The following is a 26,433-nucleotide window of genomic DNA, read 5'->3' on the forward strand; positions in this document are numbered from 1 at the left end:
ACACTCACACTCACTCACTCACTCCACCTCACAGCCTTCTTATCACATGGACATTACTTAACAGTTTTGGTAATCACTTCTTGAGTACTGCATAGGAGCTTTTAATCTGATGTATGATTTTTGATAATAAAGTAGACAAAATTTAATGCATTATCCAACTTATTTGAAATTTACAGACAGTATTTTAAGTATACTAAGAATATTATATCGTCTGTAAAGTTTAGAAAGGAACCTGACAATCACTATCTTAATGTTCTTATGCTAATTTCCTTATTTTATTTGATAGTTATTTGATAGTTGGATACACAGTACCTAATTGAGAAAACACCAACCTTTTAATTCATAACTTTAAAAAAAAAGCAGTTGTTGCCATTGTCTTTCAGCATCACCTAGTAATGATCTTTTTTTTTTTTTTTTTTAATTAAAAAAAAAAAAAAAGATTCATGGGAGCAGGTGAATTTGGCTAGGTGTTAAATAGATTTTAGTTTTGTTTCTTGATTCCTGGTATAGCATATGTCGTGATAAAGACTTACCCAGCCTTTTTTAAAATGCTTAATCAGTTAAGAAATAATTAATCATGCAATTATATGTTATAATATGCCATAAGAGTAAGCATAATGCTCATCATTGTTAATATTGTATAGAATTGTTTTCTTCTCAGATACGTGCAAAGTGGAAGCTGATATATATGGTTTGAATAACAACCTTCCACATGAGGAATTATGAGTTTATCCTTAACTGCATCATCTGCATCAGCATTCCCTTCTTACAGTAATTATTTTTTGTAAATTGCTTGATTATTAGTGATTCTAATTTTGATGCAGAAAATATTTTAGTGATAAAAATAGAAGTAAATGAGTGGTATTTTATTACAGTTTTGATTTTAATGTTTTCTTTCTTAAAATAAATTATAAAATTAATTTATGCCGATTGTTTTATTTTTTGTTAGAAAGAATCATTTTACACTAACAATTCCATTGCACATAACAAGTCAGGAGACAGAAGTAGTGAATTTATTATTTCAGAAGAAAGTTCTTATGGTGACAATTGCAGTAACTATGTCAAGAGTCCTGAAAAGAGGATTCCCATTTGCAAAACAGAAATATCAAACATTGATGTAGGGAAAGAATGTGCTACAGATTGTTCATTAGGTTTATTTTCTCCCAATGGATTTTCACAGTTTCAGGATATATCCTCTCGTCGAAATCAATTGGACTCCTCTGATCAACATGTAAACAACAGCAGGTGCCTATTTCGTGATAAATCTAACAATTTAAAATCCTTGGACAGATCACTTGTGGTAAGTTCATGAGTCAGTTGTTATGTAAGTTTTGTTAATTATAACTTAGTGGAGATTTCATTTAATGTCCAAGATTTTCCTAACACAATTATATCAAACAACTAAAAATTTGAAAGTTAGTTTATGCATGATTATTGCACGTACATCATTTCTACTACCTAGGTAGTGTGAATGCATTGTTTAATTATACTACCGGGGTAGTAGAAATGATGTATGTGCAGTAACCATGCATAAACCAACTCTTTCATACTCTTAGACATTTAGTCAAGAATGCTTGACTAAATGTGCAGCAGGGATAAGGAGGTGATTATTCCCTTGTATAAGGCAATGGTCAGGCCACACCTAGAGTACTGTATACAGGTCTGGAGGCCTCATTTCAAGAAGGATGTAGAGATGCTGGAACGAGTACAGAGAAGGGCAACAAGATTAGTGAATGGAACAAAGGGGTGCTCTTACGAAGAAAGGCTTAAGTTTTGCAAATTACAGTGTCTGGAGACTAGGCACCAGCGAGGTGATCTGATAGAGGTGTATAAAGCCTTGAATGGTTTGAGCATGCTCAATGCTGATGGGATTCTTCCTCTTGTTCAGAATAATCACCTGAGAGGGCATAAATTCAAATTGAGGAAAGACAGATATAGGATAGACGTGAGGAAATTTGCCTTTAACCGGTGGTTGGTTGGTGGAACAGACTTCCATCCCTTGTCGTGGAGGTTGATAGCCTGAATAAGTTTAAGGCTCAGCTGGACAGGTATTTCGAACGAACAGAGGGGTGAAGTGGAAGTGGTTATTTTTTATTTATTTATTTATTTACTTATTTTTTATTTATTTATTTATTTATTTTTTTTTTGGCTGATGCTGCATAAGCTTGCTTTCTTGCATCAAATGCCTCTACTAATGCTTAAATACTTATGCTCATGAATGCTGTCTAGCACATTATATCAGAAAGGCAGCTCTATCAAAAGTTCTATATACAAGCAGTTCCTGCTTTATGAGTTTTCACATTATGAGTTCCCGGGTTTACGAGGTTTTTTTTTTTTGTTTGTTTGTTTGTTTTTCAAGTACGGGTAGTTCTCAACTTTACGAGTTAATCCGTTCCTAGTGCGCGCTCATAAAGCAAAAACTCGTAAAGCGGGAATTTATTTCCCATAGACAAGGTTAAACATAGGGGTTACGTTCTCAACAATGAAATTAGTTAGCTAATTAGTTTGTTTTTTAGGGCAGGAGTAGCAGTGCATAGCACACGCTTCTTGATTAGACCGGGGTTCGAGCCCGTCACCACCAAATACGGAGGATGCAGAAAGGTCAGGGAATGACCACCGCATATCCCCGGAGCAATACGGCCTTAGTTGCTAATGCTCCTAAAAACCAAATAACAAACAACAACAGTTTATGTTTAAACAATGACTGATTTATCCAAAGAAATTAAAATGTAGCTTGTAAAATCAAGCAAATTATAATAATAAGGAAATTATTTATGACTTACAAATTTTAAAGAATGTTTATTCTTTATCATCGACTAAATGCACACTCGTTGATCACTTATAATCGGCTTGGCACTCATTTGTTTGTTGCACAAGGAGTCGTCTTCTTCAGAAATGCTTCAAGAAGCGTTTGTTTCCAATACAGTCTTCTATGACCTTCCTATGTGTGAGTCCTGTGGCACAATTTTATCCATGAGACACATTTTAATTGATTGTCCAGATTTTAGCAATATCCGTTTTACCGCTTTTAATCATCTGACTGAGCCGTATACACTCAGTCAGATTTTATCTGACAGTGACAATGTGTCTGCTGTTTTTAGCTTTTTAAAATCAATAAACATTTTTGCTTGTATATAAAATTTACATTTTTCTTTTATACATTTGTTATACATTTTGACATAGTGACCTAATTAATTAGCTCACTTAAAGTTTAAAATTTTTTAGTTGACCTGGTCTTGGCGCATTATAGCCTTAGTAGCTGATGCGCCAATAAAATCAAAACCAAACCAACTTCCTATTCCTGCTAATAAACTAGCAGACTTTAAATATTTCCTTTTCACTGGAATGACAAAGAACTTCATTATTCATGATTTCACATTTTCCACCTTCTCACTTAATTTAAGCACATGTTTCATGGTTGTGCAGCACACAAGTTGAATGAAACTTTTGGTTTCACCATGAATGCTGATATAGCTGAATAGTCAATACTAGCATGCAGTAGCACATGTATATGAGTTGACCGTGGTTCAAACCCACAAAACATTTTGGAATATTGTTGTCCTAAAGGTAATGATTGTATTCTAGTTACAATGATTACTTGTAAACTCTTCTGATAAACATGGTCATGTCAGAGTGTAAACCGAACTTTTTGTAGGTACAAACTCATATACATGGTTATAATGGTAAATCTGAACAAGTGTACATAGCTTTATTTAGCCTGCCATTTTGTACACAGAAAAAAAGTTACCTGACTGCATCCATAACATGAATACAACGTAAGGTCATTTTTGCATTTAAAGTTATTTAAAATAGCTGTATGGTATTCCTTAAGTTTCTTTATCCCAGGTTTAGAAAAGTGAGTTATAAAAAAAAGATAATTCATTACAGTCAATAAAATAATTCATTCCAATTCTATTATTTTTATACATAAATAATGTGCATTCATATTTAATGGCATAGGTTGGCTTTCCTGATTTTGCAGAAAATGCTACAGACATCCCCTTCTAGTTGGGTTTTTTTTTTTTTTTTTTTTGTTTCATATCCATTTGGAGACTTGCTGTTTAATAAATTACCAAAGGACATAAGCACAGAAATAACAGCAGACAATATTTCTGATCCTTTCCCAGTCCAATCAGCCTCATTCATCCTAACCCAGCAGAATTGGTATGATATCCCACCCTGCTGGATTTCTTGCTTTCTGTTCATGAAGATTCTGCAGTTAATTGTTGTGGTGTCACAGATTCTCGGAAGAAATGAGTTCAGTCAAATGTACAGTAATTGCTGTCCAAATCATTATGTGGGAGGGATTATTCTCAGCTTGGTAAAATGCAAGTATCCTTACTCAGTAGAAAGCATTATTTTATTTTTTTTTTTTTGTTGTCTTCCTAACATATCTGAATTGGAATGAATAGAATCTGAAGTAGCTGCTTGCAAGCAGCTACTTCAGAGTAAAGAGTGTGATAATGTAGATTGAATGATAGAGATGTGTTCAGAGATTTTCTTATATTGATTTCATTGCTGATTGCTCAACATATGCACTAATTAATTCTCCTTTAATAGAGTATTGAACTGCCAGTTTTTGGTAATTTAGCTTTCTGGAAATATATATGAAATTCTGTAAACAAGTTATTCAGAAATTTATTGAGTATTATTTGTCTAATAATACTCATTAATAAATATTACTCTGTTATAAATGAACTCTGATCACTCATCTTTATTCAGGAAAAAACCCATAAAAATTATATCTCAATTTCCATTTCAAAAATGTCCAGGGAGGGACTTACTGGGTGCCACGTAGATAAAATATTACCACATAGCTAGATGCCATATGAATATTTCTTGATATCATAGGCTTGATTTGTATAAAATATTTTTTAATGTATACAAATACACATTGTGTTTTTTTTTTATGGTCTACAAGTGAGATGTAATTTATTAGTTTGGAAATCTGCCATCTCTACCAAAGAGATCAATGGCATAGGAGTGGGAATAGAAAGGAGTATTTTCAGGGTAGGATTCTCTAAAAGTATTTGTTATAGGTATTATAAAATGTGGCTAAGGTTTAGTTATTTATTTATTTTTTTAAATTCTGTTACATTTTGGTATCAGATTCATGTTTAATGTTTAATGATCACTCATCTTTATTCAGGAAAAAAAACCCATAAAAATTATATCTCAATTTCAAAATTTGTTTCCTCAGACAATTTCCATAATATTTTGAAACTTTCAGATTCTGCTTTCACCTCTAAATCTGGAACTGTTAAATGCAAAAGAAAAAGTTCTGGCTTTATGTTTACAAGATAATCCTCTTAAGTTCTCAGATGTGTTATCAGATTTGTAAGTATAATTGCATGTTTTTATTAATAAAAATTTAAATATTTATTCTTTAATTTTAAGTGAAATGACTTGATATGAAATGGTTTCAAATGTTAAACTTTTGAAAATTAGCTTTAGTGTCTATTAATATAGTCAAATGATGTTGAGAACATTATCTTTTTCTTTATGCAGGCATTCTAGATATTTGATTAGTTTTTCCCCCTGAATATATTAATTCAGTTTTGAAGTTTTAAAATCACAACTCATATTACTCTGGTTAGCCATTCTCTTCCTAATTTTTTCCCTTTTTTTTTAAAATAGTTATCACAAACACAAAAAAAGGTTTGGAACCTGTAATAATTTTCTTATTTAGATTTTAAAATGAAATGAATATTAGTTATTTGACTTTAGATTGTTTTTATTTTTATCCAGAATATTACTTTATTGTGTAGCATATATACCATTCAATGACTGATGTAAGTTTTTATATCAACTAATAATAATAAAAAATTAGAAAAATTAAAAACTGCTCTAAGTTTAATGATCTTGGTTTTCATCCTGAAGTTCCTAAAAAGAAAGGTCGTACTATCATTTATGACATCAACAAGACTAAGCAAAAATTACCATTTTAGTGATTGAAGAAATTTACTATAAAAATATTGCTGCCAAGTATTTCTTGGGATGAGATGGAGTTAGAGCAGGGGTCGGCAAACTTTTTCTGTAAAGGGCCAAATAGTAAATATTTTAGGCTTTGTGGGCCAAGAGGCAGAATCGAGGATATTATGTAGGCACTTATATAATAAGAGAGAAAACAGATTTCCTAAAAGTTTTTATTGACGAAATTCAAAATATAATTATATTGAGTACAATTTTTTTGGAATACATAATATGTATTAATGAAATGGAATTATTATTATTTTTTTTTGGGAAAATATTTCGCTTAATTGGAGTTCAAAGTTAGTGTTCCCTATCATCAAATTCGATTGTAAATATTCATCTGTTAATGCTGATCTGTAATGAGATTTTATGTATTTCATCTTTGAAAATGTCTTTTCACACAGATAGTTAGTGCCAAATACTGATATCAATCCACGAGCATATGATTTCAGTTGAGCATTTCATCGCTTGGAAGGCATTTATAGAATTCTATTAGATTCTTCGTTTGATATTTGTCTTTTAGCATGTCATTGCTTTGCACATTAATCACTTCCAATTGAAGCTTAGGTGGAAGCTCCTCAATTGCACAGTTAAATGGATTTTGAAATATGTTAATTTCTTTTGCACTTGCATCGAGGCCCGAAAAACACTGCTGGAACTGTAGTTTGAGCTCGGAAAATATGTCCTCTGCAAATTTGTATGGGAATGGAGATCTCACTTCTTGTTTTAACTTTTTACAGCACGAAAAGTGTATAAAGCAGTTTGGCATTACTTGTGAATTTAAAAAAGTTAGTTGTCATCGAAATGACTTTACCGCAGTATAAGTTTCACATAAAAGTGCTCTTTTGCCTTGTAATTTTAAGTTAAATTCATTAAGATACATTTTCAAGTCTGCAGCAAAAGCTAATTTCCAAAGCCATTCAGTGTTTGATAATAGTGGTTGAGGGCAGTTCTTCTCGTTCAGAAAAATTTCAATCTTGGCCCTGAGCTCAAAAAATTGCAATAAAACTTTACCACTGCTAAGCTATCAAACTGCTGCATGGTAGGGCAAGTCGGGATATTCAGCTTCTATTTCTGACATGTGAATGAAGTTCACCGTTGACACTACTGGTTCAACAGTGACACATGATAGATTCAAATATTTTCCGCAAAGTACCTGCTGATGAATAATACAATGAATAACCATAGGCTTTAAATATCTTGCATTTTCACAAGCTTCGTAAATTTGTCCAGGTAAGCCTTTTCCTGCTCCATGCATAACTAACTTGGTAACCCTTCAACCAACTGCTCATCAGTAGGCCACTCCATCTATTGCAAACAAACTTAAATTCTGGGAATTGCTTATTGATGAAATTACCAGTGATCATGGGAGTATTATTTATACAAATACCATTCCTTAGCACTCTGTTAGATTCTGCTTGATATGATATTGCAAGGTTTTCAATTAAAAGTACTTCTTGGAAAAATTTTAATTTCTTAAGAATAATTTTATAGAGGATGACACTGCTTATTTTTCTGCTCTTCTTGCTGACAAGATTGCCGTGTTTGTTCAGAACCTCATTATTTCAGCTGCTACTAACTCAATGAAACTTAGATGCTGATGATCTAAATCTGTTTCCTGGTGGATTGCTGACTTTCCGTTCTTTGTTTTCAGGTTTGTGCAGCTAGACTGGTATTGCAGCATGCTAGTGCTGCCTGCAGACATAACCAGAGCTCAATACCTCGAAAGTTAATTACTCTTCTCTCTGTAACTAGTACCCAGCACTTATTCTTAGTGAAAAACTTGGTTAGTTTACCTCGGTGGGTAATGATATGAACCCTTTAGTCTAGTGTATTGTATATGGACAAAATTAGACCAGCTGATATTTTCTGCACCACAAGCCATAAAACTCTTCACACATCTTTTTGAGCTGGGTCCATTGAGTTGATTCTGGAAAAAAATTGCTCCTTTCAATTCTCAAGAAGATAGTCTTCAAGTATATTTAATTGGCAATGCGAAGTTTTAGAGATCTTCAAGTACCGTGTTAATAGACTTTTTAAGCATTCGCTGTCCTTTACTAGTATATTTAATTATGAAACATCCGAATTTAACTTATTCCATTCCTGATGAAGAATTACCTTTTTCTGTGGAAGAGATAATAGAGATCTAGCTGTCAAAAGATTAAATCATAAATGTTCTGGTCCTGATCATGAATAGATGGCTTTTGCACATGATCTTTCCTAGTTCTTGGAAAATAGCTACATTGTAACTCTTGCTGAAACACTCAAATAAGACAATCACTACTCCTAAGTCCTTTAGGCCAATAGCTCTTCTTTTTGGTCATAGGAAAAGTTGTGGAAAGGCTTCTTTCTGCTCATATAAAAGATAAATATGAATCTGAAGGTTTATCCTCTGATACCAATATGGATTTAAACATGGTAATGGCACAACGAATGCCATATTAAACTCCTGAACATTATTCAAAGTTCTCCTTCTAAATACTTGGTATTTTTTATAGATTTTGAAGGAGCCAACATTGTTTGACAACATTCAGTGTGACAATTTTCTTCAGAGACTCTATATATCAAACTTTTCTCATCAAATCTATCATACTTTAAGAAGTTATTTTACTGACTAGCAGTTAATCATTCAGACGCCTTAATAGCCAAGACACAAGGATAGCTATGCCAATCTAAAAGGGCTGTCCTCAAGGCTTCATGTTGGGTCCGGCTTGCTGGAGTTATGGTGGTTGATGAGTGGCTAGCCCAGGATACTGCGAAGTTGTTTTTAAAATTGTTTATGACTTTATCTTGTGGTCCTATTTTGCTGGTTCTGAGATCTTCTCATCATGACCTTGAACAAACTGCCAACATTTTTCTTGCAGTGCTCCAAGATTGGTGCACAATTCATAAATTGACAATCTTGAAAGAAAAAAACAAAAATCATGATGCTCAAATGCCATTTTTCTTGTATTGGACTGTCTAATGAAACTCTTGGATAAAACAGTTTAGTATTTACTTATTATTAAATATTTGGGTCTGTTATTAAATGAAAGATTACTCAGATTGTCACTCATGTTGAAGAAAAAACAAAATTAATTTGGATGATTGTTTGTATAACCAGAATTGAATGGGGACTGAAAGGAAAGACTTTAAATATACTATACTCTGCTGATTTTGTTCCATTGTTTTCTTTCTATGCCACCAGACCTTGGTTCACCAGAATTAGTAAATTCATTATGCGTATGCAAATCATTTGGACCGTGCTTGATGATTAGTGTTGCTTAAAATAACCATACCTGTTGCACATAAATGACTGCCTAAAATCATCAAGACCTATTGCACATAAATAAATGTCACATATAAATGACTTTAGGGTCTAATGGTATCCTCCCACCAATGACTAATGTGGATTCATTGCCGGAAGATTGACTGGTTGCAAAAAATAATTTTGATATCATATATTTGGATTTCAGGAAAGCTTTTGACACTGTAGTAGTAGTAGTGGCATGTGATGCAAGAAAGCAAATGTATGAGCTTATGCAGCATCAGCCAACAAAAAAAAAAAAAAAAAAAAAACAATCACACTATTCCCTCCAAATGCCTGTCCAGTTCCTCCTTAAATTTATTCAACCTATCAACTTCCACGACAGATGGAAGTTCATTCCAGCAATTAACCACCCGCTGGCTAAAGGCAAATTTCCGCACATCTATTCTACATCTGTCTTTTCTTAATTTGAATTTATGTCCCCTTAGGTTTGTAATCTGAACGAGTGGAAGGATCCCATCAGAATTCAGCGTGCTCAACCCATTCAAGGCCTTATATACCTCAATCAGATCACCGCGCAGGTGCCTAGTCTCCAGCCACTGCAATTTGCAGAACTTAAGCCTCTCTTGGTAAGAGGATCCCTTCATTCCCCTCACCAATCTTGTTGCCTTTCTCTGTACACGCTCAAGTAAATCTACATCCTTCCTAAAATGAGGCTTCCAGACCTGTAAGCAGTACTCAAGGCATGGCCTGACCATTGCCTTATACAGAGGGATAATCACCTCCTTTTCCCTGCTAGCAAAATTCCTATATATCATTGACAAAACCCCATGACCTGCCCTGGCAGCCTGTCTGCCTTGCTCAGAAAACTTCATATCTGCCTGCACAATTACTCCCAGGTCTTTTTCATTTTCTACCACCTTAAGTGTAGTACCACACAGTTGGTACGTTTCTCTGGGGTTACTTCTACCCATATGCAGTACTTTGCATTTGTCGAGGTTAAACTTCAGTTGCCACTTCTAAGCCCATCTGCCCAAATTATCTAGATCCTGTTGCAGTAGCCCACTGCCATTACTGTCATTAACAACCCTGCCAACCTTTGTATCATCTGCAAACTTCGACACCAAGCCTGATATACCTTCATCAATGTCATTGATAAATATACAAAACAACAGTGGACCTAACACCGAACCCTGTGGGACTCCACTAATAACATTAGTCCAAGAAGAGCAGCACCCATTGATTACCACCCTCTGTCTTCTCGCACTTAACCATCCTTTTATCCATTGTAGCAACTTACCCTTAATACCATTCTGCTCCAATTTGTACAATAGTCTTCCATGCGCAACAGTGTCAAAAGCTTTCCTGAAATCCAAATATATGATATGAAAATTATTTTTTGCATCCAGTTCCTTTGTAACCACATCATAATATCCTATCAAATTTGTCAGACAAGACTTTCCCTTAACAAACCCATGCTGTGTCTGAATTATTGCTGCAGTCTTGTCTAGATGATCCTGCAATGCATCTTTAACCAGCGACTCCATTATTTTACCTGGAACAGAAGTTAAACTAACTGGTCTGTAATTACTCGTGTCACCCTTCGATCCCCCTTTGTGAATTGGGGATACATTTGCACAACTGTTGCGCATGAAAGACTATTGTATAAATTGGAGCAGAATGGTATTAAGGGTAAGTTGCTAGAATGGATAAAAGGATGGTTAAGTTGGAGAAGACAGAGGGTGGTAATCAATGGGTGCTGCTCTTCGTGGACTAATGTTATTGGTGGAGTCCCACAGGGTTCGGTGTTGGGTCCACTGTTGTTTTGTATATTTATCAATGATATTGATGAAGGTATATCAGGCTTAATGTTGAAGTTTGCAGATGATACAAAGGTTGGCAGGGTTGTTAATGACAGTAATGGCAGTGTGCTACTGCAACAGGATCTAGATAATTTGGGCAGATGGGCTAAGAAGTGGCAACTGAAGTTTAACCTCGACAAATGCAAAGTACTGCATATGGGTAGAAGTAACCCCAGAGAAATGTACCAACTGTGTGATACTACACTTAAGGTGGTAGAAAATGAAAAAGACCTGGGAGTAATTGTGCAGGCAGATATGAAGTTTTCTGAGCAATGCAGACAGGCTGCCAGGGCAGGTCATGGGGTTTTGTCAATGATATATAGGAATTTTGTTAGCAGGGAAAAGGAGGTGATTATCCCTCTGTATATGGCAATGGTCAGGCCACGCCTTGAGTACTGCGTACAGGTCTGGAGGCCTCATTTTAGGAAGGATGTAGATTTACTTGAGCGTGTACAGAGAAGGGCAACAAGATTGGTGAGGGGAATGAAGGGATCCTCTTACCAAGAGAGGCTTAAGTTCTGCAAATTGCAGTGGTTGGAGACTAGGCACCTGCGCGGTGATCTGATTGAGGTGTATAAGGCCTTGAATGGATTGAGCACGCTGAATTCTGATGGGATCCTTCCACCTGTTCAGATTACGAACCTAAGGGGGCATAAATTCAAATTAAGAAAGGACAGATGTAGAATAGATGTGCGGAAATTTGCCTTTAGCCAGCGGGCGGTTAATTGCTGGAACCAACTTCCATCTGTCGTTGTGGAAGCTGATAGGTTGAATAAATTTAACGAGGCACTGGACAGGCATTTGGAAGGAATGGTGTGATTTTTTTTTTTTTTTTTTTTGGCTGATGCTGCATAAGCTCATACACATGCTTTCTTGCATCACATGCCACTACTACTACTACTATTACACCTCATAGTCATTTATGCTGGGCTTTGTTATTGTCTTCATTGTGTTTTTCTTGCCAACATTTTAGATATTGATATTGACCTTACTGCTGACAATAAACCAGAAAAGACAAGTATCATATCATAAATAGTTGGCAAAAAAGGTAGAATGAATGCATATCAGGAACCAAGAAAGACTATATGTAAAGTTTCATTTGTGTCTAATTCTACCTTTCTTTGGTTTCAACCTAGTATAGTTGAGGGTTTAGTGTCAATGTTAACTACAAAATGATTTTGTAGTAAATGTTTTTGTAATTAACCAAGAAAAAGTCATTTAACATTTTCTTGGTTTACTGGAAATGTTCTTGTAGCCCAGGCTAACTTGTAAACTACTGGAGAAATGCATTTCTATGACATGATATGCATTGTTATTTGTATAAAGTTAAATTAAAATTGTTTCAAGACAGAAATGCAATTTTGCAGTTAACTTTAGCATTAGCATTAGCATTAGTAGAGGCATTTGATGCAAGAAAGCAAGCTTATGCAGCATCAGCCAAAAAAAAAAAAAAAAAAAAAAAAGTAACATAAATAAATAAAAATAACCACTTCCACTTCACCCCTCTGTTCGTTCGAAATACCTGTCCAGCTGAGCCTTAAACTTATTTAGGCTATCAACTTCCACGACAAGGGATGGAAGTCTGTTCCACCCACCAACCACCCGCTGGCTAAAGGCAAATTTCCGCACATCTATCCTACATCTGTCTTTCCTCAATTTGAATTTATGCCCTCTCAGGTGATTTTTCTGAGCTAGAGGAAGAATCCCATCAGCATTGAGCATGCTCAAACCATTCAAGGCTTTGTACACCTCTATCAGATCACCCCGCTGGTGCCTAGTTTCCAGACACTGTAATTTGCAAAACTTAAGCCTTTCTTCGTAAGAGAACCCCTTTGTCCCATTCACCAATCTAGTTGCCCTTCTCTGTACTCGTTCCAGCAGCTCTACATCCTTCCTGAAATGAGGCCTCCAGGCCTGTATACAGTACTCTAGGTGTGGCCTGACCATTGCCTTATACAAGGGAATAATCACCTCCTTATCCCTGCTAGAAAAATTCCTATATATCATTGACAATACACCATGAGCTACTCTTGCAGCTCGTCTGCACTGCTCAGAGAACTTCATATCTGCCTGCACCACCACCCCCAGGTCCCTTTCATTCTCTACCACTGTCAGTGTAGTACCACAGAGTTCATACGTTGCTCTGGGGTTGCTGTTTCCCATATGTAGTACTTTACATTTGTCAATGTTAAACTTCATTTGCCACCTCGAAGCCCATCTGCTCAACCTTTCCAAATCCTGTTGCAGCAGCATAGTGTCAGTAGTGTCCTTGACAACCCTGCCAACCTTCGTATCGTCTGCAAACTTGGACATTAAGCCTGATATACCATCATCAATATCATTTATAAATACAGAAAACAATAAAGGCCCCAATACTGAACCCTGAGGGACTCCACTAATAACATTAGTCCACGATGAGCAGTGTCCATTGATTACCACTCTCTGTCTTCTCCCCCTCAACCACCCCTTTATCCATAGCAGCAACTTGCCTCCAATGCCACACTGCTCCAATTTGTGCAGCAGTCTTCCATGTGCAACAGTATCAAAAGCCTTTCTAAGATCCAAGTATATAATATCAAAGTTATTCCCTGCATCCAGTTCTTTTGTGACTGCATCATAGTATCCAATCAAATTGGTCAGGCAAGACTTCCCCTTAACAAAACCATGCTGTGTCCTAGCTATAACTGAAGTCTTGTCTAGATGATCCTGCAGTGCTTCTTTCACCAGTGCCTCCATTAATTTTCCGGGAACAGAAGTTAAACTCACAGGTCTATAATTACTTGTGTCAGCCTTTGATCCCCCTTTGTGAATTGGGGTCACATTTGCACATCTCCAGTCAATGGGTACCTCCCCTGAGTCCAAGGAAGCTCTCATAATTATGGCTAAGGGTTTGCTTACCTCCTTTGCTGCCTCCTTTAATATAACTGGATAGATCCCATCCACCCCAGGTGCCTTTCTTGTGTTTATCTTCAACAATTTCTCCTCCACTTTGCTCTCAGTTATTACAAGATTCTCTAGCTTACTGCTAGAGTTGAATACACCTCTGGCATTCCCCTCGCTGAATAACTCCTCATGTGTGAATGTCGATGCAAAATATTCATTTAGTTTGTTAGCTACCCGAGCAGGGTCATCAACAGTTGACCCATCGATCTCAAGTGGACCAATCTGATTCATCCCCTTCCTTCTAGAGTTTACATAAGTAAAGAACTCTTTGCTGTTTTTCTTCGCATCCCTTGCCAAGGATCTCTCGTAATCTGCCTTCGCCTGCCTAACCTCCTTTGTAACTTGGTTACAGATCAACTTGTATCTATCATAGGCGTCCGTGTCACGTGTTAATTTGTATGTATCCCATGCATTTTTCTTCTCTGCCATATGCCTCATTAGTTCATCTGACAACCATTTAGGCCTAAACCTTGAACAATATTTCTTAGTTGGTATGTAAAGCCTAGTAGCTTCCACGATAAGTTCTTTGAATGCTTCCCATTTTGAATTTGCTGTTGGCAATATCATCAGTTGATCCCACTGTATAGAATTTAAATACTGTCTCAGTCCATTGTAGTCGCCTTTACGAAAGCAATACCCCTTCCCTTTACCCCTAATGGTAGTTACCTCTTTGAGTAACTCCCACTTCAGCACACTGTGATCACTGCCACCAAGTGGTTCATTTATCTGCAGATTCTTAATGCATGAAGAATCACTACTGATAATCAAATCAAGAGTATTACTCCCTCTAGTTGCCTCCCGAACATGCTGATGTAGAAAACAATCATCCAATAAATCCACAAAAGCCTTGCTACTGTGTGAGTGACCAGCCCCCAAATTCCAGTCAATATCTGGGAAATTAAAATCCCCCATTATAAGACTCTCTGATTTACTGGCCCACTCTATTTCTCCGAACAGTTTCTTATTATACTCATCAGAGTCATTAGGCCTATAGCACACTCCTACTCTCAATTTTGATCTCCCAATGCTTATGTCACACCAAACTGACTCGACACTGCACTGTCCAGCGATGTCGACTGGCTTCACTTCCTTGGATTTTATGTGTTTTTTAACTAATAGCATAACCCCTCCTCCCTTCCTATCCTGTCTATCCTTTCTGTAGACATTGTACTCCCCAAATTCCAGTTCTGCATTTCTTATATCTGTGTGACACCACGTCTCTGAAATCCCCACAATATCTGCCTTTGATGTTTTGAGCAATACCTCAAATTCATCAAATTTATTTACTAAACTCCTAGCATTGGTGTACACACAAGTATACATGCACCTGTTCTTTTTCTTAGCTACCCTAACACAACCCATGTGTTTACTTGTACCCCAATGATTCCCAGCAGTCTCTGAAATATCCTGCATCTTATTTTCCAGGCTGCGGCTCATTCCAATAGAAGCAGTGCAAGAATCACTTTCACCTCTGCCAGTGGCTACTGTTAATCTATTAGTCCTTGTATCCCCCCAATCTAGCAGTTTTCCGACCCACCTAACATTGCCTCGATAGCATCAGCAAACATTCTTGCACCCTTTCTATTTAAGTGTATCCCATCCCTGTAGAAGCAGTCTCTCCTGTTAACAAGTACAGACCAGGCTGAAAAAAATTCTACCCCTTGAGCCCTGCACAATCTTTCCAGGGCCGAATTGATTGACGCATATCATGATGACAGTTTTTCATTGCATGACATGCATTAATAATTATTGTTAGACATTAAGCCCTTGACATGACCTTCATTCTTACTGTTCATGGGTCTCTCAACCAAAAGCTTTTCAAGAAAGATGCATTATCAACTGAACATTGTCATTGTAGTAAAGTTGAAAATTGGTCCCATTATTCTCTTTGACTATTGCTCATGTTTTCCCAAAAATTACTACTTATAACAGTATTTTTGATCATGGTTCTGGGCAATATCTCATAGGAAATAAAGAAAATTATGAACACTTAGATACTTTTAGTAACAGTTTTTCTTTTTAAAAAGAGAAATTCCATCCTTCAATCTAAAAGACCTCACTTTTGAAGCTTCCTGTCTTTCTTGCTAGTATCTTTAGCAAGCTGTCATGCTGCTAGTACAGGCTATTGCTGACCACTAGTAATTTGTTGTAGGGTGTTTTATTTTATTTTATTTTTTGTGTGTGTGTTTGTTTTCAGCATGTTGATCATGTTGAAGGCATGGGATTGTGACTTCAGGCTTCCCTTGCCACCCATGGAATTTTTATTTTATTTATGTATTTTTTTGGAGGGGTTCTTTTAAATCAGTAAGAGTGGTTACAGTAATGACTTGCCTCCATGGCATACATATATACACATACATACATACATACATATATGTATGTACATGAAACATGTCTGGTGTATATATATATATATATATACACCAGACATGTTTCATGACAGTGTGGTTAGCGGAAAAATAGTGGCAGTTTATGAGAAGCTTCCCCCCCCCCAAGTCAAGTTTGTTTATGTTTTTTCAATAAATACCTACCTAATATGAAAGACATGATTAATATAATTATGTTTACAGATAATACTCACATAAAAAAAAAAAATTAAATCTACAGGTTTGTTGCACATATTGATACCTTTTCTAATATCTTTTTCAACAATGAAAGGTTTGAAGAAATCTTAAAATGCCTTAGAAATGTAATTTAATATGTATGAAAAATGTATTGAATCTTGCTTTGCAAGTGTGAACTTCTGGTTTAAGCAAAGCCAGAACTAAAGCTAGCAATCTCATGAGTTGAGCACAGTTGGTTTTGCTTTCCTGAATATATGGAAAAAAAAAATGTGTATTTCAGTTTTTCATTTGAAGCTGATTTTTGTTTTTGCAAACAGTTAGGTTTATTGCTTTTTATTTAAAATACAAACAACAGTGTCGGGTGGCCAAAGCATGAAGTATTAATTTTTAGAGATTCAAGGTATGGTTATATTTTAAAGCCAGAAAAAAAAAAGGAAGTAGTTTTGCATTTTGTAGTTTATGCCTAAAGAAATACTCTGTGTTAAAAGTGAAAACTCTGATTTGGATATTATAAAAACAGTGTCTTTTTGCTTTATTTGTGATAGAACATAATCTTCTTATGATGTTACAGGTCATACTGACCTCTTATTTAGGAAAATGTTTCCAAATTCAGAAATAGTAAAGAAATGGCTAGCACTGGGAGAAAATTGTTATTTTGAATGGATTGTCATCTGATATAACCGCTAGAATTGTATGGTGTTTTGCAGGGCAAACCAGTTCCCGTTTCATCTGTATCATCAGCTGAAACAGAAAGTGGTCCACTATCCCATTGTTGTAGCATTTTATAAGGATGTAAGAAAAGTGAGCAGTTTTAGTTTACTACAACTACAACTGCTCTCTTTTCTGTTTTTGTCTTGGAAGGCGGAATGGATGGAATATAAATGAGTTGGTACTTTCAGAATTCGAACATCGGAAGGTACCATGTCGAATAAAATATTATAGAGTCCACTTGGTTTTTGAAATGCAGAAATTGGGTCTTTGATGTGAACAGACATTTACATAGGCACGTGAATAGACATTTACATTATACAGAGGGCTATTGCTGCATCTTTAAAGTGTTCCAAATCAAATCCATAAGTAAAGAAAGACAATTCATATTTTGGTTAAGTGTTTGTTTTGTGTATTTCCTTATATTGGAGAAATTTTAATAAAGATTTTTCTTTTAATATCTTTTAATTTCAGTGCCTAGTTTCATAAGTATCATTAATGATAAAAAAGGTACTAGAAATCAGTGTCACATAAACAAACAACATGTTGAGGGGGGGAAAATAGTATTAGAACATTAGTAGTTTTATAAATTAAGAAAATAATTTAAAAATATGATTTATTGCATATCATGATGACAGTTTTTCATTGCATGACATGCATTAATAATTATTGTTAATTTTGAAGAAATGTTCCAGTTTTGGTGCATTCTGGCTAAGAGATGGATCTGTAGTAAAAGCTTTACAAATTCAATCTCTAAAATATTACAATATATGTAAATGTTGGCATTCTTTATGTGAAATATGAGGTGATGCATTACTATATAAGGCAATCATTGCTTGATGGGCAAATACTTGTCATGTAATTGTGAGAGTTTGAATGATGAGCCATGATCTTAACCCACCACTACCTAGCAAGCATAATTCTTTGCATCTTTGTTTGAAATGAAGAGGCAGTGGATAGTGCTCTACTTAATGTGTTGGTTGGGTTTCCCTCAAAACAGTGGTGCATGTGTTGAATGATATGAGTCCCTGTGACTTGATTGCTTTGACACACATGACATTTATTAATTATGGGGTCATGTGAAAACATCCAGGAACACTGATCTGTAGACAGTATTCACCATATCCCATGTGGATGGGAATGTATTGTATGGATGGCCAAGTATTATATTTGAAGGAATATGATCATCAACGATATGCAAATAGTGTTCTTTTTTGTAACCACCATATTGCGCCCAGAGTTGCAGTTGACTGATTTTCTATCCATTGCAAAGATCTGTTGTTTTACATGTTCACTGTTATTTGAGAAAGAGCAAACAACTATATTTTTATTCGTTGTGTGGGCACTGATCAGACTGCTTCTGTTCAAATGTGGTTGCCACTGCTTTGCTACAACTTTCATGCATTCTAATATTGTGGGAAGCATTAAAAAGAACCTTGTGATGCTTTCAGCAATGAGGAAAAGGTTCTGTAGCAAATATTAACATCCAACAACTACATCTTGCTTACACACAAAATTATTTCCACTTTACTAAAGTCCATTCTAATGGTTCAACGCCTGGAAATAAAGTGGGTGCAGTTTGCTGCCTTCCCTAATCCAGCTGTTTCTGTTTCACTTCCTGCTGAATGCAGTCATTATACTGTTGAGTTACATGCCATTAAACTTACCCTAGAAACTATTTTCCACCTGTCAATTAAAAAAAAGCATAATATATACTGACTTAGAGTGCTCTCATAGCTTTGAAAAGATCTTTCTCACCTAACGACCCCTTACTAAAATATACAAGATCTGAGCTGTTACGTCTCATTGAGCAAAACAAGTTGTCTTCTATTGGATCCCAGACCACAGTGACATGCTAGGAAATGAATCTGCAGAATCTGCAGATCAAGCTGTCAGACATCCATCCAGCACAGCCCCAGAAAATTTTCTAGTCCCCTATGCTGACTATAGATGCAATATATGGAGAATATGTGTGGAACAATGGAAACTTCTATTGCAAATGCAAACAGAACAAACTGTTTCAATTTAAACCTGAACCACAATTGTGGATCTCTAGCTTTCGTACAAGTAGAAAAGAGGAAATAATTCTAGCCAGAACCCGAATCGGTCATATCACTACATCTGTTTCTGTTTACAGGAAGTAATCCTATGCAGTGTAAACACTGCTACACACCACTAATCGTAAAATATATCCTGATCGAATGCACCTTCTTCACCAATGCTTGACAAACTACATTTAGTTTCCTCTCAGCCGACCGGGCTAGCAAGGTGGGTAAAGTGCCTGCCTGGCAACTCAAAGGTCACGGGTTCTAATCCCGTCTCGGGCTTGGATCAGAGTAAAATGCAAAAACTTTGGGAGGTGCATTATGGCCACAGAAGTTGATGTGCCAACAACTAACAAAAAAAAAAGTTTCCTCTCAAACCTACAGAACTTTTGTCACTCTGTTATATCATAGGTAATGATGCAAAACTGGATTTTTTTCTTTTTTGAAACAAATTCAACTGTATGACTTTCTAAATCCTCAATTACATTGACAGGTGCAGCATGGCCTAAATAGCCCTTGCAACACAAAATCTCATAAAAACAACAACATTAAAAGGAGCAAACAACAAACGAGCCAAATAATCTTTGTAATTTTTTTCTTTTATAAGTACCATACATGTCACATATAACATCTTACATAATTTTATTTTTTTTAGTTTGCTATAAGGATACATATAGAAACTTTCATATAACCCTTAGCCTTTCTAAAATGCACATGATTTCTAAAATATATCATTTTACAATATCAAAATTCAATTAATTTAATAAAATTTAATTAATGTCTTTTAAATGCACTCTGATAGCTGAATTTTCTCCTTTTTTTTAATTACCAAATCAGTATTAATTATAGTTTTTACAATAGCCACAAATATTCTAATTATGATAACCTTTTTTCTTTCTTTTTTTATTTTTTTTATTATTATTTTTTTTTAAGGTTACCTCCATCTATAAAGATTGGGGAAGGTGTATATGGAGAAGTATACAGTTTTCTGCATCCAAATGGTGAAAAGATTGCTTTAAAAATTGTGCCCATTGAAGGAAATATTTTGGTGAATGAGGAACGACAGAAGACTTTTTATGAAATTCTTCCCGAAATAGTTATATCACAGTGAGTGCTTCTCCTTAAATGGATATATATATTAAATAAATATATATTTATATACATACGCATCACAGATTCCAGCTTCTATGAATTTTAGCATTAGCATTAGTAGAGGCATATGATGCAAGAAATCAAACTTATATAGCTTTAGCAAAGGCACATGATGCAAGAAAGCAAGCTTATATAGCATCAGCCAAAAAAATAAAAAAAACTTTCTAATTTCACCCATCCACTCGCTCCAAATGTTTGTCTAGTTCTGCCTTGAATCTATTTAAGCTATCAAGTTCTATAATGACAGATGGAAGTTTGTTCCAGCAATCAACCACCTGCTGGCTAAAGGCAAACTTCCACATATCTATCCTTCTACTGTCTTTCCTCAATTTGAATTTATGTCCTCTCAGGCAATTATTCTGAGCAAGAGGAAGAGTCCCATCAGCATTGAGCATTCTCAAACCATTCAAGGCTTTATACACCTCAAATCAGCCAAATAGCATCAGCAAAAAAAAAAAAAACTCTTCCCATTTCACCCATCCATACACTCCAAAAGTTTGTCTAGTTAAGCCTTGAATTTATTTAAGCTGTCAACTTCCACAACAACAGATGGATGTTTGTTTCAGCAATCGACCACTTGCTGGCTAAAGGCACATCCACACATCTATTCTACAACTGTCTTTCCTCAGTTTGAATCTATGCCCCCTCAGGTTTGTAATCCGAGCAAGAGGAAGAATCTCATCAGCATCGAGCCTGCTCGATCCATTCAAGGCCTTATACACCTCAATCAGATCACCTCACAGGTACCTATATCAAATGCTGCAATTTGCAGAACTTAAGCCTTTCTTGGTAACAGCAACCCTTTGTTCTCCCTCACTAATCTTGTTGACCTTTTCTGTACTCATTCCAGCAGCTCTACATCTTTGCTAAAATGAGGCTTTCAGACCTGTATGCAGTACTCAAGGTGTGCCTTATACAAGAGGATAATCGCCTCCTTATCCCTGCCAGCAAAATTCCTATATATCATTGACAAGATCTCATGAGTTACTCTTGCAGCTTGTCTACTCAGTAAACTTGATATTTGACTGCACAATTACCCCCAGATATTTTTCATTCTCCAGTACCCGAATGTAGTACTGCACAGTTGATACATTCCTCTGGGGTTGCTGCTACCCATATGCAGCACTTTGCATCAATCAATGTTAAACTCTAGTTGCCACCTCTCAGCCCATCTACTCAGCTTTTCCAGATTGTGTTGCAGTAGCATACCATCCTTATTGTCATTAACAACCAACCTTTGTATCATCTGCAAACTTCGGCATTAAGCCAGATATACCTTCATCAATATCATTGATAAATATACAAAACAACAGTGGACCCAACACCGAACCCTGGGAGACTCCACTAATAACATTAGTCTATGAAGAGCAGTGTCCATTGATAATCACTCTCTGTCTTCTCCCACTCAACCATCTGGTTATCCATTGTAGCAACTTGCCCTTCATACCATACTGCTCCAATTTGTACAGTAGTCTTCCATGTGCAACAGTATCAAAAACTTTCCTAAAATCCAGTATATGATATCAAAATTATTATTCTTTGCATCCCGTTCCTTTGTGAAGACATAATAGTATCCAGTCAAATTGGTAAGACAAGACTGCCCTTTAACAAACCCATGCTGTGTCTGAACTATAACTGAAGTCTTATCTAAATGATCTGCAGTACTTCTTTAACCAGTGACTCCATTATTTTACGTGGAACAGAAGTTAAACTAACTAGTCTGAAATTACTCGTGTCACCCTTAGATCCCCCTTTGTGAATTGGGGATACATTTGCACATCTCCAGTCTGTGGAAACCTCCCCTGAGTCCAAGGATGCCCTCATAATCATGGCTAAGGGCTTGCTTGCTTGCTTGCCTAACCTCATTTGTGACTTGAATACAGTCTATCTTATATCTACCATAGGCATCTGTGTCTCTTGATAATTTATATACATCCCATGCATTTTACTTCTCTGCCATGAGTCTCATTAGTTCATCTGACATCCATTTAGGCCTAAACCTTGAACCGTATTTCTTAGTTAGCATGAAAAGCCTAGTAGCTTCCAAGATTAATTCCTTGAATGCTTCCCATTTAGAATTTGCTGTTCGAAATGTCATCAGTTGGTACCACAGTATAGAATTTAAAAACTGTCTGAGACCACTGTAGTCACCTTTACGAAAGCAAAAACCCTTCCCTTTACCCCTGATGGTAGTTACATCTTTGAGTAAATCCAAAATCAGTACACTCTGATCACTGCCACCTAGTGGTTCCTTTATCTGCAGATTCATAATGCATGAATAATCACTGCTGATAATCAGATCAAGATTATTACTCCCTCTGGTTGTGTCTTGAACATGCTGCTGTAGAAAAGAATCATCCAATAAATCCACAAAAGTCTTGCTAGTTTGCAAGTGACCAACCCACAAGTTCTAGTCAATATCTGAGAAGTTTAAATCCCCCATTATTAGACAATCTGACTTACTGTCCCACTCTTTTTCCTCTGTACAGTTTGTTGTATTCATCAGAGTCATTAGGCCTATAACACACTCCCACTCTCAATTTTGCTTTCCCAGTGCTTATGTCACACCGAACTGGCTCAGTCCTACACTGTCAACCCATGTCAACTGGATGCACTTCCTTAGATTTTATGTGTTTCTTTACTAACACCATGACCCCTCCTCCCTCTATCCTGTGTATCCTTTCTTTACACTTTGTACTCCCCCAAATTCCAATTCTGCATTCCTTATATCTGTCTGTCTGACACCACATCTCTGATATCCCAACAATATCTGCCTTTGTTGTTTTGACCAGCACCTCAAATTCATCAAATTTATTTACTATACTCCTAGCATTGGTATATATGCCCCTATTCTTACTCTTAGTTACCCTAACACAGCCCATGTATTTACTTGTTCTATGATGACTCCCAGCAGTCCTTGAAATCCCTAGCATCTCACTTTCCAGGCTGCTGCTCTTTCCAATAGAATCAGTGCAAGAATCATTATCACCTTTACCTGCCGCTACTGTTAATCTACAGTATTAGTCCGTGAATCTTCCCAAGCTAGCAGTTCTCTGACCCACCTAACACTGCCTTGATAGCATTGTAAAATATTCTTGCACCTTTTCTATTTAAGTGTATTCTATCCCTGTAGAAACAATCTCTCCTCTTAACATGCTGAGAAAAATTATACCCTATGAGCTTTGCACAATCTCTCCAGGGCCAAATCGATTGACAAGGCTTTCATCATATATACACCCTCCTATCGTGTCTGGGCAGAATTGCAGACACTTTCAAATTTAACCGTAACTCGCTACTTTTTTTCAACATTGACATGTACTTGTTAAGCGTCACACAAATTATTAAAAGTCACAAATTATTTTTCATAATTTGTGTGAATTTTTATTAGTTATCCCAAAAGCCACATTTATTATATATAAATATAATATACAGGAACTCCCCGACTTGCATAATACTCAACTTACACAAATTCAACTTTATGTAAGTTTTTGCTGGCAAACTGAAAAAAATATGGAAACATATTTTCTATCTGTAGAGATAAATGATGGAGGTATTGTGAAAATAACATAATGTGAATCTAATAAGATATTGTTGGTTTTTTTTGTTTTTTTTTTGGTTTTTTTTTAATTCGTTCCAAGTTCTTGTAAGTTGAAAATTTCGCTATGTTACTAAGCTATTTATCTCTCTAAAAGGTCATATTTATAATGGAAATTGCACTACACTTTCATCGTTATCATATGTTCCGTTATAAGAATCAATTTGAACGCCTTTGTGATATTTTTCTAAAGCACAATTCTGGAGGTCACAACCATAAAACCATAAAATCAATTTGCACTTTCTGGTTTATTGGGCTTTTCTGTTAGTGCATCTAATTATAAATGGGTAGTAAACTCGATCTTATTGCATCTGCGATAATACCGATAACTGCAGTTGTGTGGGTTTTTACGTTATTATGGCGAAATGAGTTCCCCTTCACTGAAACCTTCAATCATATAAAAAACAAATTTTCAGAAACTTCTCTTCATTCCTATTTACGTATTACAATGATGAAGGGAAAGAGACCAACGGAAAGTCCAAGTGGTGGTAGTGCCAAGAAACGAAACGAAATTGAGTTAGAAATGAAGATGAAAATGATTAAGAAGTACGAAGCAGGACAAAGTTTGTCATCTATTGCAATGGAATTAGGTCTCACTACTTCAACAGTGAATACTATTTTAAAGGACAGTGCACGTATAAAAGAACATGTTCAAGGATCAACACACTTAAGATCAATAGTGATCACAAAACAGCCTTCAGGTGCTGTTGAAGATGGAACAGCTGTTAATAATATGGATGGAAAATCAGATTCAAAAGTGAGTGCCACTGAGTCTAATGACCATTCATGCAAAAGAAACAAGTATTTATGAAGATGTATTGAAGATGGAACAGCTGTTAATAATATGGATGGAAAATCAGATTCAAAAGTGAGTGCCACTGAGTCTAATGACCATTCATGCAAAAGAAACAAGTATTTATGAAGATATTAAGGATAAATACTGCGAACCCCAACCCAAGTTCATGGCAAGCAATGGGTGGTTTAATAGGTTCAAGCATCATGCTGGTTTCCACAACATTAAAGTATGCGGTGAAGTCTCCAGTGGCGATTCTGCAGCTGCAGAGAAATTACGTGTGTTGGAAAAAATTATTGATGAAGGCAGCTATTCAACGCAGCAAATTTTTAAAGTTGATGAGACTGTTCTGTATTGGAAAAAAAAATGCCTGATCGAACATACATTGCCAAAGAGGAAAAGACAATGCTAGGTTTCAAGGCTTCAAAAGATCGGGCCGCGCTCTTGCTTGGGGCTAATGCAGTGGGAGATTACAGATTAAAACCACTGCTTGTGTATCATTCTGAAAATCCTCGTGCATTTAAGGGCATCAATAAAGCCACCCTACCTGTGCATTTACGATCGAACCAGAGAGCATGGATAACAATATCTCTCTTTGAGGATTGATTTAAGTGCTGCTTCATTCCCGAGGTTGAAAAATATCGTAAAGATGACGACATTCCTTTCAAGATTTTGCTTCTATTAGATAATGCTCTTGGACATCCTGCGCTTGGACATCTAGATGATTTCAATTCAAATGTGAGAGTCATATTTCTACCACCAAACTCGTCCAACACTATGGATCAAAGTGTTATTTCGAATTTAAAAGCATACTATTTACACACAAGTGTTATTTCGAATTTAAAAGCATACTATTTACACACAACATTTGTTCAGGCATTGTCTGCAGTAGACGATGAGAAACATTTTACCCTAAGATACTTTTCAAAATCTTACAATATTTTCCACTCCATCTTAAACATTAATAAGGCCTGGGTGGAAATTACTAAAAGTTGTTTAAATGGCGCATGGAAGAAAATATACCTACGTCATATAAAAGGCTTCGAAGGATTTGAAAAAGATGAATCATATGAAGAGGTTACAGATAAGATTGTAAAGGTTGCAGAACTACTTCAGTTGGAGGTTGATGCCAAAGACGTGGAGGAGTTAATAGAGGAAGAAGAGAAGGAATTATCTAACGAAGAACTTATTAACTTGCAGGCAACGATAGTGAAAGAAGAAAATGCTGAGAAAGCTCAAGATGAACCAAATGAGGAGCCAAGATGCTTTGTCACCAGAGAGATGGCAATGGCATTTTGTGAAATTGCATCGGAAATGGCGAGGTTTGAGAAGATGGATCCTGACAGCAAACGATTTTTAAAAGTTAACAGATGGGTGAATGTTATGCTTGCTAGCTACAAAGAAATCTACAATGCAAAGAAAAAAGCCACCGTCCAGTCATCCATTAATATGTTCTTTTGTAAAGTTGAGTGGCTGACCCCCGTCTAAATCTTCACAGCCCTCAACCTCTGCAGCGGCATACTTATCAGCTGAAGATGTCAATTCTGGCAA

General features: G+C 36.0%; 1 protein-coding gene across 1 annotated transcript in view; it reads left to right on the top strand.

The window, feature by feature from the left end:
• LOC150087374 (uncharacterized) overlaps positions 1 to 26,433 on the top strand; it is a 75,144-nt gene that overhangs the window by 14,143 nt on the left and 34,568 nt on the right. Inside the window, exons 4-6 of the mRNA XM_090372459.1 lie at positions 950 to 1,300; positions 5,231 to 5,337; positions 20,276 to 20,449. Coding sequence (XP_090228585.1) covers positions 950 to 1,300; positions 5,231 to 5,337; positions 20,276 to 20,449 — 632 coding nt within the window. The remainder of the gene's footprint in view (positions 1 to 949; positions 1,301 to 5,230; positions 5,338 to 20,275; positions 20,450 to 26,433) is intronic.

The sequence above is a fragment of the Mastigoproctus giganteus genome, chromosome 4 (assembly GCF_048544385.1).
Source record: "Mastigoproctus giganteus isolate SK-2022 chromosome 4, ASM4854438v1, whole genome shotgun sequence".
NCBI classification, from domain to species: Eukaryota; Metazoa; Arthropoda; class Arachnida; order Uropygi; family Thelyphonidae; genus Mastigoproctus; species Mastigoproctus giganteus.